The sequence below is a fragment of the Balearica regulorum genome, chromosome Z, assembly GCF_011004875.1.
Source record: "Balearica regulorum gibbericeps isolate bBalReg1 chromosome Z, bBalReg1.pri, whole genome shotgun sequence".
Lineage (NCBI taxonomy): Eukaryota > Metazoa > Chordata > Aves > Gruiformes > Gruidae > Balearica > Balearica regulorum.
In genome coordinates, this window is record NC_046220.1 from 11658740 (window position 1) to 11678121 (window position 19382).

At 40.8% G+C, this 19382-nt stretch overlaps 1 protein-coding gene across 1 annotated transcript in view; it reads right to left on the bottom strand.

The window, feature by feature from the left end:
• The window catches only part of SVEP1 (sushi, von Willebrand factor type A, EGF and pentraxin domain containing 1), a 128526-nt gene that overhangs the window by 38130 nt on the left and 71014 nt on the right, over positions 1 to 19382 (bottom strand). The window contains exons 21-32 of the mRNA XM_075739560.1: positions 18597 to 18693; positions 17826 to 17939; positions 16835 to 16948; positions 15735 to 15936; positions 14321 to 14478; positions 12929 to 13130; positions 12206 to 12381; positions 10964 to 11088; positions 6111 to 6234; positions 5413 to 5583; positions 3108 to 3281; positions 26 to 145 (exon numbers count right to left, since the gene is read on the bottom strand). Coding sequence (XP_075595675.1) covers positions 26 to 145; positions 3108 to 3281; positions 5413 to 5583; positions 6111 to 6234; positions 10964 to 11088; positions 12206 to 12381; positions 12929 to 13130; positions 14321 to 14478; positions 15735 to 15936; positions 16835 to 16948; positions 17826 to 17939; positions 18597 to 18693 — 1777 coding nt within the window. The remainder of the gene's footprint in view (positions 1 to 25; positions 146 to 3107; positions 3282 to 5412; positions 5584 to 6110; positions 6235 to 10963; positions 11089 to 12205; positions 12382 to 12928; positions 13131 to 14320; positions 14479 to 15734; positions 15937 to 16834; positions 16949 to 17825; positions 17940 to 18596; positions 18694 to 19382) is intronic.

Here is a 19382-nt window from a genome sequence, read left to right on the forward strand (position 1 = left end):
AGCCAGATGTTTTTCTTTCCCATACCTGCACATTTTTTACCATCTCCTGTGTAAGGAGGGATGCAAGTGCAAACATAGGATCCATTTGTGTTGAGACAAGATGCGTGCTCATCGCAGTCTGATCCAACAGCACATTCATCAACATCTACAAAAACAAAACACAAAAAAGATGTCTCTAGGGTGGTATTTGTAATAAGCATCTGCTTTAAATTTCTGTCTCACTAACGGTCAAGAGGAATTGCTTTAATTAGTATAATCAAAAATCACTCTTACTTCAATCACATTTTTGATGCACTAGTAAAATATTTAATATTTAAATTAATATTTATGCTTTCTATATAATTTACTACACAATATTGTGAAACATGAGAAAATCAGAGACGAAGCCTATTAACTGTCAGTCAACACTTCCACAAAAAGTATCTTGTTTCCAAATAGTAAAAGAACAGACATTGTAACTTATGTGTTGTTGACACTAGTTTGGACAGACACTATGAGGGGGGACTTCTGCATTAAACCCCTGCTTGGGAAATCCTCTATATTTCAAACTTCCCACCTGTAAGACAGGAAAACTTAGCCAAGAGGGGAAACACTCTGAACATAAAATATGATTAAAACCCTGTCTTTGCTGAAGAGAATTTCATTAGTCTAGGAATGAAAAATACCTGCAGTTGCCAGAAAAGTTACAATGATTTCAAAATATATTAGTTATTATAATTAACTACTTATACGATAGTAGTCCCTAGAAATGCCAACTGATGATTTATGCTCCATGTGGCTTGGTACTGTACAGCAAAAAAAAAAATTTAAAAAATCCCTCACTCCAGAATACTTCATATGAGCTTTAAAATCCTGACTGTACAGAAGTGTTCTTGGTATGTAAACAATGAATCATAAATTGCAAAGGGTCATTTTCAAAGTATCTAATTGAAATATGCTGACATCAGGGATTATTCCTCATATAAACGAGACTGTTAGAGACAGATAGAATAATTCTTCATTTAAAAGCCCTGCTACAGGACATACAGCTGGAGTTCTTTGCCCATTTCCAGGCAAAAAAGCTACTTGGTTAAAAAAGCAACAAAATGTACTAAATTGATGTGTTCATTCTTCCCTGCTGAATGAGCCTGGCCAGCATGAAAAGAACTCAACAACGTTCTGAAAAGTGAGTTTCTTTCTGGCATGCAGGATCAAAACTGCACATAAATCAAAACAGCTGCCAATTAGACAAGCATCGGGAGAATCCAACGTGCTACCGGAACTGGAATGACTGCTCCTCCTGTCATGTCTGAAAAGGCAAGGGAGAGTGGAAAGACGCTATGAATCAGATCCATAACAGAGCAAAAGGAATGCCCCGGGGCAAAGGTGTACCAGGCTTTGTTAGCACCTGCCTGGAGCGTGAATCAGAAAGGTAAAGGGTGGGTCAGGGTGTCAAAGTCACTCTTGTTTTCATTTTCCCCTTAGTCTACTCTGCTTTATGAGACAAGGCAAGCTACAAGGTAGGGCACAGGGCTTTTCCTTCTCAACATTATGCTTCCTACTGCACAGATTTCAAACTATTTGGACAGCCCTGCAGCATCTGCTCTGAGCCTGCCCGTCTTTAGGCCTTGGCACAAAGGGCAAAGGATAAAAGCAGAGAGGAACAACAGACTAGATGGTCTGTTTGGAGGTTCTGAAGGAGTCCTAGTAGAGATGATGCTACAAAACCAGATGGATCCTACTCCAAAGTGAATTTTGGCAGAACTAAAGGACAGTTAGCTTTACTTTTGCTTGTCTTGACTGAAAAAAACCCCAAAACAACAAAAAACCCCTAAAGTGCTATACTTACATGAAATAAAAAGTCAATTCAAACACAGCTCTTGCCAGGTTGTTACCCTGCAACTCCCATGTCTGGCATGACATACTAGACAGCAGCAATCTAAGTACAGCTAGCGAGTGGATTCCAGCAGGGATGTGCTGGAGACATGGCCCTACAAGAATAGTCACACCCAGTTCACCCTATGCAGTACAACGCTGGTCTGTCCCACCTTGTAGCTCCTGCAGCTGCATCTGGTATATCAGATCTAGCTGACTAGGAAGTAAATTATGGTGTGGCAACTATGTGAACTGTGTCCTTAATTGCACTTCTGGCCTTCTCAATGCTGCAGCTGCTTGTGTGACTGGACCAAATAAACCCCCACGATGGAAGAAGGCTCAGAGCAGATGAAGCTCAGGGAATAAGGTGGGGTGTGACTGACCACTGCTGTTACAAGAAGCTGACTCAACACAAGGAGACAAGAAGGTGGCCTTTGTTTTAGGTAAACAACTATCAACAGCTGAGTGGATCAACTGGTGGTGTAAATGTTTCTCCCTGAGTTCATTAAAGGAGCGTCAATGTGTCCCTGAGTTAGCTACACCAGCATGAGGGGGAATTGAATACCTGGCTCAGGCCAACATGGAGTATAAAAACCAGACAACTAGAAATGGGCTTCAGCTGGTTTCAATCTATGTATTCATTCCTGGCTACTGGGGATACCCAGTATCATGATGGTGAATGTATTACAGAGACTGGTAATGGGAAACACAGTGGTATTGTGATTGAACTGTGTATTGCAATTGCTATATTTTGCTAAGTGTAACTTGAATATTTGTATTGTGCTACACAGTGTATTTTGTATCTCTCTGCTAAATCAGAAATCTTGTACGACATCAACTGTGTTAAAGTAAGTAAATTTGATATTAAACATGACAACCTCCAAGTGTGGAATGTCTAAGAGAACCTGGTCAGAGAGTATGGGATGCTGACAGCATGGTGAAGCACAGGGAAATGCACAGGTTAGAAGCAGAGAATGCAAGGACTCCAGGGCTAAATGAACCTGGAAGGAGAGAGGATGGGAGTGCAATGCAGACTTATTAGAGGGTGCAGGGCACACAGAGGACTGACAGAGAAAGATGCCAGCGTGAGTTTTGGTTTCACATAATCCTTAGCATGGTATTTCAGAAATGTGCATATTTTGGAGTGTGATTTCTGAGACTTGGGTCAGCCTTCACAATTTCAGAATGAAATCCCACCCAAAACCAAGTGCAAGATCGCCAGCCCATGCAGCCACAGGTATGGCACATCTCACCAAGGCAAGATGGCGAAATGCTGTTCCAGCTCCCATTGTCCAAGCACAACATCCTGGAGTCGCCCAACAAATAGTAGCCATTGTTGCAGTGATAGGTAACGGTACTGCCAGCAAAGAAGTCCTCAGCTGAATAAAATCCATTTTCTAAAGGTGGAGGCACTCCACAGCTGATTCCTGAAACACGAGTCAGAAGAGGGTACAGACATTAGCAGAGCAGATACAGATCAACTTCAGAATAATTCCACATGAGAGCCACCACTGGAGATTTTTTTCTCTGCAACTGTGGAATCCCATCTGCAAGAGGGTCCAAACCTTTTCTGAAGTAGCTAATTGATTCCAGGTCTGGTGGAGGGTCTTGTTTTGTGGGCACTTGTCAGAGACTGAGCAGGACTCTCCAGCTCCTGCTATTCTGCTAGCTCTGGAGGAGACATTTGTGACTAAGATCTGAGCAGTTGCATTTCAGTCACAGGACACTTCCCTGATAATCAATGATCCTTCGTGAGTTTTAAGGACAAAGGAAAAGTAAGTTTGCCTCCATGGAGGTTCCTGTTATTTCCTTTCACTGAAAAACAAGCTCAATATTACTGTATTTGAACATTGCGAAGCTTGCTAACAGATTACTGCTAAGAGGTTACAGTACTGGTCTGAGACCAGGGAATGCACAAATGATGGAGAGATTGGAACTTGACCTCACATACACCTTTGGGCATCACTTTGACTGTAGTAAACAAGTCCTTCAGATCCTAGCTGTGCCAGCAGAAGGTGTCACTGTACCTGCCTGCCGGAAACTGCTATTTATTCTAGCAGAGCTGCTTCTGTGCATCTTCATTTCAATCAAGATGACATGAACTTATTCCAACAGCTACACAGCTCATCTTTGTAACTACATGGATTGCACAAATTCTTGCTCCCCAGCCATGTGCAAGGATCACACAATAAGACACTGTGGAGTATTTAGAGCCCATGGTAGTGGAAGCCAAGTCCTTGCTGTAAAGGGATATAACTGAAGAGCCTGTAACAAAGACAAGCTGTCAGGGGATGGGGACCTGTGGTTTTGGGGGTCTTTGGTAAGCAGGAAGAGGAATAGGATCCTGGTGGGTGAAGGCAGAGATTACAATAAGCCTGATTCAGTCAGCAGAACCTTTTCAGTATCACACCTTCCACCATAAAACTGGTAGTTCTTTATGCAGGAAATAGCTATCTGCAACCCACTTTCATTCATCAGGTACTTGTGAAACAGGCTGAGAAAAGCCAGTGGTCTACTCTGGCCCTCATTCACTCAACGTATTTGTGGCAGGTCAACCCTGTTCTCTCTGAGCTCTCTGCTCAACAGGTAAAACTGCCTGGCCCAACACAGAGAAATCAGATGACAACACTAACAGGATTCTGGTGGCTTGTCACTGATAACACACCAAGAAAGACCAAAGCTGTCTCTGCCAGTGAACTTATGCTCTGCCCAGCAGGACTTGCTTTTGGATAAATCCTCACATGAATGCTATTCTTTAGGCAGGAGAGGAGACAGATCTTGGATCTGTGCTATGAACAACTGAATAAAGAAGAAGATATGAAAATCACATCAAATTTAGATATTAAACTATTTTTAAGGTTTTTTTAACAATTTGGTGATTTTCCCCAAACTACTGATTGATTTTGGGATCATGCAATACCTACTTCTGGAGCTAATTTACTATTCTGCTGAAAGGAAAAATATTCAGCTCCAACACATGCAACTGCAGTCATGTGTGCAGTCACGGCAGAGGAGAACCAAAGGAAAGGAGAAGCCAGGAGTAGTACAACAGGAATCAAAGAACCGTGACAACCTGAATGTATACAGCCCAGTTTCTTAGAAGAAATTCTGTAAGTCTTGAGCACTTCTAAGTCCTGACAGAAATATCTGCTACCTTCAAAGAAAATACTCTAGAACATACTAATGCCAAGGCTTTTATTTCAAACTAGACGTTCTCAGTGACACTTAAAAATCATAGAGATATTCTAGCATTTCCTGTGCATCTTCAACACTCCTGGTGCCAGTGGGGAGAAAGTTTAGGGTATCAGATTGCTGATCCAAATAGACTCATTTCTGCCATGGGCATTAGAAACTGTCTGAAAAAGGTGGCAGAATCTGGTCGCAGTGTAGTTCCTACTCAGTAAAATGTGAGTTTAGTTTTAAGCATATATGTATATGCTGTAACAAGGATGGATTCAAGTGCATCATAGCTGCAGGGATAAACAGGCCATGAATAGTGATAGGGTCCAAATAAAAGCTAGAGTTGCCTAATCCTGCCAGCCCACTGAAACAACTCACTTTCACAGCGGGGAAAAGGCCGTGTCCACTGTCCCAGGTTAAGGCAGTGTTGAACAGAGTTTCCCACTATCTGGAAGCCTGGGTCACAGGAAAGGCTCACTTTTGACCCTGGCTTTAAATCAGCAGAAGAGGCTCGCAGATGTGGTATGGATCCTTGCAAAGACGGACAGTCTGTGGACAAAATATAGGCATACAGTAAGAGATACAGCTATATGCTGAAATGAATAAATTTGTTATCTGATTGTTTGATCCTGTATAAGTTTATCCAGGAGAAAGCTTTGGGAAGTGTTACGTATGCTACATTCTACTTGGGTTCAAAGGGTTTTGAGAATCATCAACACATAACATCAGAAAAGGAATCTGTAGGAAAAGAGGTGAGGATGCAGTAGGTATTTTAATACTATCCAATTATATTTAGAATAAAAGACAAGAAAAACTTCCTTCTGACCCAACACCATTTTCACTCTTTCCCCATCTCAATTCAGGAAGCAATAAATTTCTGTCAGAGATTCCAATGAACTTTTGTTACAAAACCCTGGAATTTGAGAAATGAAGGATGGAATGTTCTAACTGTCAAATTATCAAAATAATTTATTCAAGGTTAACAGGGCAAAGGCTGCAAGCTGCATATTTGATCTCATAAAAGAGTCTTACAATATTGTTCAGAAAAACAGGGTTCTAGGAAATAAAGTTCTAACCAGCACAAAATATACTCTTGTAATCTATCTTCACTCTTCCAACAACTCCTGGCAGGAAGTCTGGCCAGGCTAGTACATTTCCTTTTTGGAGTTCTTCTGGACAGGATGTAGCCAGAGATTTTACCTATGGATTTAAAACAGTTGATTAGGTGCTGTTTAAGGACCATGTAGGAAAAGAATGTAAAAAAATATTCCATGTCTGTATGCAACACTAGAACAAATAATGAATAAGCAATGCTCATCCTTTCTAGCACAAGAGGCTTTTGACTGAACTACTTGTTATTCTGTACTTACTAAGGCAGCTAGCTGTGGACTGGCATGTACTGAGGCAATACCTGAAGGCATACTTGTGATACAGGCAAAGTATAAAACATAGTTCTTGAAACACAAGTGCGTTTGTTATTGTGAAAGAAAAACGTATTTATTCACAGAAAAAGGTAGATATGAGAATGCAACCTTGAAAACTTGATGTATTTGCAGAAAAATGTCAAATAGGAGTCAAAAGGAACATAATGTTGAAGATCTGTATTTCTTAAACTCTGTTAGCACTTCACTACATTTAAGGAACAGAAACACAAAAAGGAGCAGTTTAATAAAGCAATTTGTTGTTTCCAAGACAAGAGTTTTGTGAATTCAATGCACTAGGCTATTGTGTGGCTCTTCAAAACACTGCAGGCAAAAGCCTACCCACACCAGTACTAACAGCAGTATTGGCATCAAATTCAACCAAAGCAGGACAGGGCCATAACTAACCATGTAGTGAAAAAGGAATTATATAGGTAAACTAATGATAGGAGAAAGAAAGGAACACACAGTTAGACCAACAGCAGATTAATATCTTGAGAGCAGATCTTGTCAAGTATCTTTGATGGAAAAGTTTTCCATTTAAAACATAACTCCTTTAATGGCACCACTAGGGGTTTCTTTTGCTTTCTTACTACAAGAAACTGAAATGCCAATGGGATCCTAAAACTGTTTCAGTATTCTATTTTAATGTAAAAAAAATAAAAAAATTACTTCTTCACTGTGACTCTGAGAATCTATTAGATGTAGTAATATTATTCCATTTCTATCTGGCCACCAATAGAAGGAACTTGGGGACTACAACCCCAGTTGGCACAGCACTTTTAAGCTATTCAGACATCAGTGTAAATTATATGCAACAGTAAGACTATGCAGACAGACTCCTAATGATGGGAAGTCATAAATTTTCCATAGTAGTCCCTAGGAAGGAGCTCAGATGTCCTGACCCCAACATTTGTAAAAAAGAAGGCTGTTTAGTTCCATTGAATGCTCAGGGAGATTTCTGCTACATGAAAGTGTTTTAAAACTGCAAATGAAAGTTCAGGGCTTTGGATTCACTCTGCATTGCCTTTGTTCACTATAACTCCAGGAACAGAAAGGAAACATAGTCCCAGAAGGTGACTGGGACTAAGGTGTATTATTGGCACAGTACTCTCCCCACTACATTCCTCCCCACCAGGCCAGATGCAATCACATCTCAGTCATGGAACTGCTGAAAAAACCGTATGTGCCCTGAGGCGGACAAATGCACAGTAAAAGAATAATTAAGGATTTCCTCTTCTTTGAAGATATCAGAAAGGGAAGTGGTCTATGGAGAAAATATGGTTATTCAATTACGAGAACATGTTAGTAATTAGGCTACCGAGATTACTTCCTACTCTTTCGCTCTTCTGTGCTGGAGGGTCATTCCAGTAATTCCCTGGCAGGGAGAAAGGAATGTTTCCTTCAGCAATGTGAAAAAATGAATTAAGAATAGCAAAGATGAGCAGCCCAGTGGGCTGTGTACATCTCAGCACCGCCAGCCTACCCATACAATACGTAGCGCATGGCTTCAGGACACAGCTAGCTGGTTAAAAAGCACAGGCGTGCCCAGTTCATGCCAAACAGTTGGGAAACTGCCTTTCCAGAAGGACGATTGGCTTCTGTCAAGTCTCCAGTGGATGAAATCAACTAACAATAATAATGTGCTATACTGTCTGTCTTTGTGAGAAAGGAAGGTACACCATGAATCTCAGATAGAATTATTCCCACATCCCCCCTACCCTGAACTCCAGTGAGGCAGATCAGACTCTTCTAGAGTCAGATAAGCTGCAGAAGACAGCAACCTGCTCTGTTTAATCCAAAGCCATTTCAAAGAACTCACTTCAACAGTATGTGCTGATGGAAAATGCTTAGGCCAAGGGCTGCAAACAAACTGTAAGGAATCTGCTGGGAAAAATTTCCAGTGTGGAAAAGGCAGCCATATGATGGAGAAGGAAGAGCTGGAAAGGACCTCACAGTCCCATATAGACAACTCATAGTACTATGGCTGTCTACTTAGCAACAAAACTATGAGACTGTTGGTTTACCTATATAAAATTTATGTGCAAATGGATGAGCAACTAAAGTACACAAAGAAAAATATTAAAAAGTGGACTTCACCTTTACGTTATTCACTGGGCAACATATTTTGTCACCCTACTTTCCTTTACAGCTGAGAATAGGAAGGTAAGACTTACTGAATAGTTCCATCTGACCATTACAAAACTGATAATAACAGATAATGATAGCGATTTACTATCCCAGGCTTTGAAATGAATGAGGTAAAAATTTTATGGGAAGCTTACTTGGCTCAGCTCCCTGTCTGGTCTCACATCTGTCTTTTCAGATGAGTAATACGGACGCCATAAATGAAGGGTAGGATTTTCTTCCTCGTCCTAACTGTATTGCATTTGAAGTAAACAGGAATTTAATCAAGCCTGTTATTAAAAACAGGTGACTACTGAGAAAGACTCAGAAAATCACACTTCTTCACCAGTGTGTCCTGTAAAATCACATGTATACTTATCAGCTTTAGAACTGCTAGTGAACAAAAACCTGAAGATTTGACTTGGCAATGCAACAACTGGTGACCCCAAAAGCCAAGAACAGTAGCAGATTGCTGGGCAGTTCTGAACCTATCAATCATAAAGCCAAAATAGCAAAGAAAAGGAGAAAGAAGCAGAGGAGACATTTGGATGCTGGAAGCAAAGATTCTGCTTTACTTCTATTTTCTGTTAATTTTACTATTTCTTATTTGGATCATGGATAACAGCAGTGATAAACCACCAAATGGTGGTAAAACCTTAAAATAAACAAAGAGGAGAAGAGCAAAACCTTTTAATCCAAAGACTCTTCTCCCAAGAAATGCCTCTAACTTTGAACATTAGTCCTTGCTGTTCAAGCGTTACCAACAGTTTCATTGTTTCTGACCTTCAGGATTGAAATACTAATGACCAGGAAGTGGTAATGGAGCACACTGTCATCAGGTTTGCAGATAATATCAAACTGGGAAGTCCAGTCAGTATACTGAAGCACAGAGCTGCATCCATAGGGACCTTGACAGGCTGGTGGAATGGGCCAACACAGACCTCATGAAATTCAACAAGAACAAATGGGAAGGAAAAATCTCTGAATGATACCGGGTGGGGAAAGCCTGGAGAGGGAGCAGCTGTGTGGAAAAGGACCTAGGGACTCTGGCAAGCAATGAGCTAAGTATCGGCCAGCTGTGCGCCTTGGCGATAATGAGGACCAACAGCATCCTTGGCTGTGAATAAAGTCACAACCAGAAAACTAAGGAAGGAATTATTCCTTCTTCTCAGTGCTTTTTAGACCACATCTGGAGTATTGCATTCCATTTTGGGCTCCTCAGAACAAGACAGACATTGACAAGCTGGAGGAAGTTCAGGGGAGGGCATCAAAAAGGTGATGGGCAGGAGCATTTGCCTTGTGAGAAGAGGCTATGGGACCAAGGCTGGGTCAGCCTGGAGCAGAGACAGCTTTGGGGACACTTAACAGCAGCCCCTGGTAGCTATGGGGAGGTAATCAAGTATATAGAGTCAGGCTCTTCATAGCAGTGCATGGCAGGAGACAGAAACTGTAGTCATAATCTGAAGTGGGAGGTCCCAAAAAATTTCACTCTCAGTGTAACAGAGCACTGAAGCCTCAGACTCCTTTTCTGAAGGCTAAACAGCCCCAGTTCCCTCAGCCACTCCTCATAAGACTTGTGCTCCAGTCCCTTCACCAGCTTTGTTGCCCTTCTCTGGACACGCTCCAGTACTTCAATGTCCTTCTTGTAGTGAGAGGCCCAAAACTGAACACAGGACTCAAGGTGCGGCCTCACGAGTGCTGAGTACAGGGGCACACAGTCCTGCTGGCCACAGTATTCCTGATACAAGCCAGAATGCTGTTGGCCTTTTTGGCCACCTGGCTCACGTTCAGCCAGTTGTCAACCAACACCCCCAGGTCCTTTTCTGCTGGGCAGCTTTCCAGCCACTCTGCCCCAAGCCTGTAGCGTTGCCCGGGGTTGTTGTGACACAACTGCAGGACCCGGCACTTGGCCTTGCTAAATCTCATACAGTTGGCCTCGGCCCATTGATCCAGTCTGCCCAGATCCCTCTGCAGAGCCTTCCTACCCTCAAGCAGATCGACACTCCTGCCCAATTTGGTGTCATCTGCAAACTTACTGAGGGTGCACTCGATCCCCTAATCCAGAGCATTGATAAAGATTTCATTGGGTCTTCTCCCTCTTCTAAAAGGACTGCTAGCTTTTGTTTATGCCTTCATTTCTCTTTCAAAGCTACATAATAGAGAAAGGCTCAGTTAAAATAGAAGGTGACTTCTCTGTTGATTTAACCACACTTAGGTTTGCTTGAAGGTACTCTACTTACTACGCTAAGCCAGAGCTTCATCTGGTCCCCACTGACTTCTGTGGGAACAGAGGTCTATCCAATATGCTAACTTGAAATGCCTTTTCAAATGTTCATCCTATGCTCATAGCCCTTTGTTCAAACACTGCAGTAAGGACTTACCTGCTGTGGAGACAGGACATGGTCCCAAATGTTGAGCTGGCTGATGGAGCCCACAAAAGATTCAGCTGGGTTGAATCCTTCTCCTTTCTGGTCTTGCTCTTGACCCAGTACAAGTGCACCACCTCCTAAACTCAGAGAGAATTACAACAGGGATAGGAAAAAAAGCCTTACAGCAGGGATCCCCTAAGAAGAGTAAAAACTAAACAAAACAAAACTTTTGCTACCCTATACTACTAAGGTTTTGTAGTGCAGGAGACCAGCCACTTTCAACAAATTCTCTCAGCAAACCCCTGGGAAGCCTTATGTTAGACTGAGGTAAGTAACAATTTGGAAGTGACTCTCAAACATGCATTGATTCTAAGCTCATACTGATGAGAGCAGAAGCTTTACATGGCTGCTTCAGGAATGGTACTGGCTCTAACAGACCACTTCTAGCCCAGCGTTTGAAGCATATCACAGAGAAATGCAAAATGCAGCTTTGAGCAGATGGGGCATATTTTAAAAGTGCTAGCTTCACTTCCTGCTTTGAACAAAAGCTTAGAAAGTTAGACAGAACAAATTTGATTCCAAACCCTGATAAGCACATTGGTGATTAGCCATTCAATGTTCAGACACACCACCCAAGTTAAACTCTATGTAAATTTGAACAGTGGTAGTATGAAAACACTATCAAAATGAAATCTCTGTCCAGCCATCTAACATCAGGCCTTTCACAGCTCTTCAATGCTGAAGGTATTCCTCTTCATGTCTTCTGGTATTACTGGAGAGACCGCTGATCACAGGAAACAATGAAATAGCAAAACCCACCTTGTTAGGACAAAATGCAAACATAACTTTAAAAAGACGTCTGAAAGTAACAGAAGGCAGCTAATTCAATCAATTCTGAGCACACATTTGTAAGGGAAATGTTGGTTCAACTTCAGTTTGTTGTGTGAGAAACCTATTCCCAAAAAGCCATTCCAAAATCTGTTCAGCACAGACTCCTTTGTGGACTAAACCGTGCCACCTCCAAAATAAGTTACCTAATAGTTTACCCTAGAAATGTGCACTTTGTCTTCAGTGAGGCTTAGTGAAGGAACTGTTCTTATTAACAAGAACAGCAAACATGAGCCCTGCTTAAATGTTGAAAATGTGAAAACATACTAAAAACACCAAAACAAACATTTCCTTGCAGGCATAGCAAATTCTGCAATAAAAACAGAATGAAGGCAACAGGTCTGGTATAATATAAATAAAGCATACCAGGGATTTTTGAGCCAACAGAGAGCCCGCTGCCTCCATCAGACAGTTTTCCATCGATGTACACTTTCCATGCCCCATCTGTGCATGTCCATGTGACCGCAATGTGATGCCAGTTACCATCATTCACTGAAGGACAGTCTGTGATCCTCTCCTTCCCATTTACATAAAGAACCCAGCTGCATGGAAGGAAGGTGAAGACATACTCAGTTGCATACAGCAACTTTAAAAGCATGGCCTGTCCCACGTGACTCAAAGAAATGTTATTTGCCAAGTGAGGTAACCATGTCTACACCATACAAGAAATCTGCCTTGAGAGACCATCATACAAGATATCTTCATCTCAGAGAACTTGAAAGTTATGGTTATTGTATACAAAGCACAGTGAAATAAGTAATGTGCTTCTGTACCAAAACATGAAGAATTCAAGTCATGGCGGCATAGTGGATTCTTGAACTTGCCCCTTGGGTCCATCCTTGCTTTTGGAGTCACACTACAAGTACTCTGAGTACTAAGCTCCATTTTATCCAACTGTTGTCTCAATGCATCATGTAAATATGATGTAAATGTAGTCCAGACAAAAATAACCTGCTTTCTAAACTTCTAAGTTTGGATGCAGGTTTTTCTATCCCAAATAGGCAAAGCTGATATTCAGACTTCTGCTCTATGCTTTCTTTATCAATTCAAGGCATCTGTAAGCTACAGAAAAGCAGAACTGTGATTTACCCATTGTAATCAGTCAGAAGAAATGCATTATCACTTCCATTCTCCACTGCATAAGAAATGGGAGTCCCATAGTTTGTGGTGTCAGTGGATTTCATCCAGAATGTACAGGTGATGTCACCAAGAGATGGGAAGACACCATCAAGCATGACGTATCCATAGATCCCAGAGACTTCAAAATCAAGATTGAAACCAGAGGACTGTTCTGCAACAAAGACAACGTTTTGAGAGCTACATTCCTGAAAACCCAGAAAGACAATCAAATGGAATCTAAGCAAATGCAATAAAATGGAATGTAATCCATCTACAAAAATTATTCTCTTTATATTGATCAGAGGTAGAAAGAATGTATAGCAGTCTAGTATCAGCGAGCATACAGAGCTTTCCAAGGCTAGAAAACACACAGGGTTTGAAGAAAAATGGCTGGAAAAGAAGCTGATTATCTAACAAACAATGAACATGAACCTTGCTTTTCAGTCCTCTATCACTGAAATGACATATCCATCTGCAATCCAACAATCCAAAGAGGTGTAATCAGCTGGATCCATTTTATTCACAAGAGTGAAGATGAAAAAAAAAAAAAAAAAAAAAAAAAAGAGATATTTCTTCCTGTTCTAGACTTACTGAAATACACGGCACTGGTATGGAACAGCACTTCTGTGCTGCTCTTCAATGCAGTGACATGTTTTACAAAGATACTACATGTAAATGTACCAAGTGAAGCTCTTCTGAAAGCTGAATGTTATTATACTCTGACGTAAGATGGCAGGTCGGAATGACCTGTATGTCCTCTACTGTCTCTGTAAAGCGGACTCTTCAGCTTCTGTTTAAAGATTCACCAGCCACAAGTATAACACTTTATAATTTTCATGGAGAGGATAAAAGACAAATGGATTTGAGCCTTGTGGTTGTGTGGCCTAACTCCAGCATCATCTAAGAGGTTCACTAGGTGTGACTGATTTTGCCTGACCATAGGGAACTTGATGCCCTTTTGCCCATAGGGAATTTGATGTCTTTAGGACTTCTAAAGCTGAGACTACCACATACTAATCTCTCTGTGATGCAAAGCCCTACATGAAATACAAGAAACAGAAAGAGCTAATTAACTTAGATACACAGAGAAAATACAAATTAAACTCGATAGACCTACTAGGTATTAAAAAGATAGAACTTTGCCTTAGAAAAGAGAAATTAATACAAATATGACATAGCACACATGCTGTTACTTGTCTGCAGTTAGACTTATTAACACTGCAGTCACACAGGCTCCACTCAGCATCTCAGAGTCCCACCCTAGCTGCTTTCTGGGGAAGCTGTATGAAATCAGCCCACCCAGTGCAAATCTTGCCCAGAGACAGTCATGCCACCTTAGTTCTGACACTTGGTCCTGTGTACCTGTTTCACACCTGCTGCCTGTAAAGCCAGGGGGACATTTACAAACGTACGAGTTCAAGGCATCCACACAGGTGGCTTGGTTTAAGCAGGGACTGGAGTCACAATCATTGATGTTCACTTCACAGTTTAGTCCTGTGTACCCTGTCACACACAGACACCTACAGAGGAAAAGAGAAGCACATGTCAAAGGCGGCTCCTGTCACAACAAAGGATCCTGGCTGTGAGGCCAGGTCCACCAATAGGAATGGCATACACTGGGGAAAAAAAAAAAAATCAACAGAAGAGAATTAATAGAGTTTTATTTTGGTTGTTCAAGTATGCTTGAATTCTATTAGCTGCATAATACTTCTTCTTGATAGGGACAATGCAATGTTGAAACACGATGTCTGTGTTCCTTCATAGAAATTGGGAGAGGCAATCATTGCGTTCTTGTGAGTGAAGCATGCCTTCTAGAGTCCACAGAATTATAGACAAGAGGTACTTGACATGGCATATCTTTCAGGCACATATACTTACACAGAGGGAAAACCAAGGAAGTAGAAAGGCATCAAAACCTCTGGTATGTGGAAAACCAAGGTGTTTGAAAGGCACCAAAACTTCTGGGACTTTGGGGAGGGAAAGAGTTTTTAAACCCAGACAGTAACAGCTGGTCCATCTCTCTACGGTGATCTAGGATATGATACTGCTATTGGTATTTGTAACTTCTGATCTGAGCTCAGATACCCTAAAGCATAAAAATAAATATTTGGAAGATTCCATCGGTGTTTAAGTTTTAATCTCTGTATTCTCAGTATGTACAGCTATCCCTGTCTTCCAGGCTATAGAAATATATTATTATCAGGTACATAACTGGTCATCACCTATCCTTCTAGTGGAAAGCAAGACAAGTCCTTGAAGCTTGGGAAAGTGGATTTCTTTTGGAAGATCGGTATTAAAACCATGCAGTCCTACCATGTTTAAGCTTCAAACTCTGCATATTTTCTTGCTGCCTACCTTGGAATTTTTAAAGAGTGAGGACACTAGGATTTATTTTCTCACCTTTTAAAATCTCCTTTAGTGTGCATAAGGGGACCATTTATATTGGATCAGGCTGCCAAACGGTTTGCTGAAATCTAAGAAGGCTGAAGCACCACAATGAATCTGACTTTCCACATTGTATTTGGGTAGATTTAGATTAGGTATCAGGAAGAATTTCTTCCCTGTGAGGGTGATGAGGCACTGGAACAGGTTGCCCAGAGAGGTTGTGGATGCCCCATCCCTGGAATTGTCAAGGCCAGGCTGGATGGAGCTTTGGGCAACCTGGTCTAGTGGAGGGTGTCCCTGCCCATGGCAGGGGGGTTGAAACTAGATGGACTTTAAGTTCCCTTCCAACCCAAACCATTCTGTGATTCTATTACATCAATCTGTTTTTCACCTGAAACTGTTGATACCATCTCTGCAGGTAGCTCCATTCCTACAGGGTCTGCTGAGACACTCATCGATGTTTCTTTCACATAAGACACCAGTAAAACCTGGGAGGCACTTGCAGGAGAAACTGCCAACTCGATCTTCACAAATAGCCCTATTAAGACACGGGTTTGAAAGGCATTCATTGACCTCCATTTCACAGTGAGCACCTGAGAAGAAAAGAACAAAGTCACAGCTCTGCTTTGAATTGACCTAAGAAGATTATTAACCCATCTGTTTTTTAAGAACTGTTGCCCATCTTCTGGGAAACAGCAAACACCTGAGTATCCAGGGAGGTTTGCGATTTACTCCATTAACTAAGGCAAAGTGGTCATAGAAGAATTACAGGAACCATCTTTGCAATTGTAGAAATTAACACTCAGCAAACTGTGTGGAATTTAAATGGATATTGCACATTATGTGAGTAATTTGGGCTGAATCAGGAAGTCACCTGAGAAACTATTCTGAGCAACTAATGAAAAGCTGCTACAAAAGACTTTTAGCTGGAACCTTAACTCTAAGGAGAAACATGAAAGCTAGAAACACAGGATTCTCTGATTTCTGCTGTGAAAGAGGCCCTATGTTACAAGAACTGAAGAATGAAGAAACTACATGTGATTTTGTAGTGGAGCTCTTTGGCAACATGATCATTAACAGATATACCTAGTTGTTACAGAAATCTATGAAAGCAGTAGAAGGCTGAGTATGGGATAGGGAGTAATTTTAATATAGACCATTTTGTCTACAGTTATAATATTTTTCTTTTTAAAATAAAATTAAAAATAAAAATTTGCATGCACGTGAATGTTCCTATTCTTTCTTCAACATCACACAGCGAGTTCATGGCAAAATTAGGAACAGACTGATCACTTAGTAAATCCTTCTGAAGCCACACTTACACTACAGGGACTCTGAGAGACTACATGGACCTAGGGAATCTAGTACATCCATACCAACATATAGTATATGTAATATAGAGCAATGAGATTGAAATACTTTGGACAGGGTAGGAAGATATATTTTTTTGTCAGAAAGAGTGAAGGCTGACTTAAACAGAAAATGGTGTACCTGCGAACCCTTTTGCACAAGTGCAGCGGTAACCGTTCTTGCCATCAACACAGTGGGCTCCATTCAAACACGGACTAGAGCTACATTCATTTATGTCTTCCTCACACAAGAGACCTTCAAACAGCAAGGGTTACAAGGCATGATCAAGACATACTCAAGGTCTGCATGCTGCAGTGACTGAATGTGGAAGACAGAACAGCATCAAAATGCTTGCACAACAAAAGGCTGTTGAGATCAGGTGACAAAATTACATGTTTGACTGCACTACTGTGAACACCCACAGAGATCACTTGTGTTATTTAGATGCTGGGATGAGAAAGATGCGAAATCCATGGTTTGTCTTTATAAAGTTTGAAAAATATTCAGCAAGTGATGCTGTCGATAAATGTATACCCATAAACATGAAGAATGAAGGAGACCATTTCTGGTGGAAAACACCTGGCTTTTTTTTTTAATCACATAAAGTTATCTTCTCTAGTATTTATTTCAATATTTAGAAATTAGGTGCTTTTGGCAAAGCTCTCAAGCATGACAGTTTCCCCACAGATTTCACCACCTTCAACATGTATGCAGATGAGAGTTAAAAAGACTGAGAAAAAAAGAAAGAAAAAGCCCACGCACTGATAGGGCTGTAGTAAAGCAACTGCATAAATGCTTTTTCTAGTCAGGCCATATTCAGTCGCACAAGCATTTTCCCTGTGAGTATTTACTAATTCCCTGAACTTAATTCCATTTTTTTTCAGACTGGAAATGTCACAAAACAGAAGCATGCATGCACACACATGGACACAAGACTGTCCTCGAATGCTCATCCTTTTATTTCAAAACCTATTCACATACAGCAGAACCTTACTCTAACCTGTAGATCAAATTGCTTTTTTCTGTTATAATTCCATAGATGTGGAATTATACAGCCCTTGTCTTTTGTGTTACCTACTTGGCACAGAAACAATGCCTGTCTGAAGAAGGGCTATGAAGTGAAACAAATTACCTGAATAGCCTGGTCGACAATGGCAAACAAAGGTCCCAATGCCATCTTTACACATTCCATTGTTGTGACAAGGAGATGATTTACACTCATCAACTTCTGTTTCACATTTCAAGCCTAGAATGCAAAATAAAGGACTGAGAACAGCGAGACATTTGAAATTGTTCAGAAGCATAGAAGTCATGACTACTTAATGTAGGAAAACTGACTGATTAACCGCATACATTACCAGATATTCAGGTTTATTATAATTTCTTTAGATTGTGTTTTAACACGGACCTGAGACAAAATGCTATTAGAAAGATATGATGCATACCTGGCAACAGACAGATCAGTTCCAGATAGTGGCACTTAATACATACCACCAGTAACAGAGATTACTTCTTGATAATAGCTGAATGCTAAGTCATCTGTTTGCTTTGAAGCAACTGGGAAGCTAATAATGAAGAGGAATACAGGCAGATCTGGTGGAATTAGCTGTTTAGAGTGCCAATTTCCAGCTTTTGCTAATAATAAATATTGCCAAGTGATAGGATTTTAAAATTCACTAACTCGACTAAAAGAAACACCATTCAAAATCCTTTTCTGCCAAATGCAATATAATTCAGTGAGAACATGAGGAACCATTTCTTTTTCTTACATATGGTAAATCTGTGATGGATATTCCAATTAGTTAAGCTATACTCTTGCACTGAAATGTTTTGCTCCTTAACGCTTGCTCATGTTAATGGCATGGAGAACATTAGCTCCTCCACCTGCTTCTCAATTTTTTACCTGTATATCCAAGTGGGCATATGCAAATATATCCACTTCCCAATTGTTTGCATGTCCCATTGTTGTGGCACGGTTCCAGGAAACACTCATGAAAGACCTGCCAGAGGCAATAATGATACAATTACAGTAAAGGTGGAAATACAGGTTGAACAAAGTATTTTAAACTGCACATCCTATAACCACTTTGGAAAGCTGGGGAAAAAAAAAAAAAGTCACTGGTATTAACTTCTAGCTCTTTGTCCCTCAGCACATCAACCATTCGTTTTTCTAAACAGAAGTACCAGGAATGTGAATTATTATTTTAAAATTACACTTTACTTAGCAAAATGTCGTCATCGCAGTTGTTCCTTTAGAACTTTAGTTATGATGCACAGATGACAGTTCATATTATGTTGTCTTTTAGGTAAGAGCTCTCCACTTTACACTGGCTAATCACTTCCTGCTACTGGTCAGCAGGTGAACTGGTGGAGAACTTTACTGTATGGTGTTGGTTTTTTCTAATGTAATGTAGCAAACCTGAATTCAGCAAATGGTCAACTAAAACCACAGGAGATCAGTTTGTCACCTGTCTATATGTCATATAATGGTTCAGGCCAGATTTACCATCAGTCAACTTTGATCCTGTTCACACAATATCCTAAATTTAGATTTAAACAAAGCAGTCTTATCAGAGTTACAGGCTAGGGCAGGAGATGGTGGGAGTAAGGGCGCAACTCTGGCCAACATTGTCACTGGAGTTGTTTCTATCACATGAGGACTTGCCTGTATTTCAAAGGGGCTACTCAC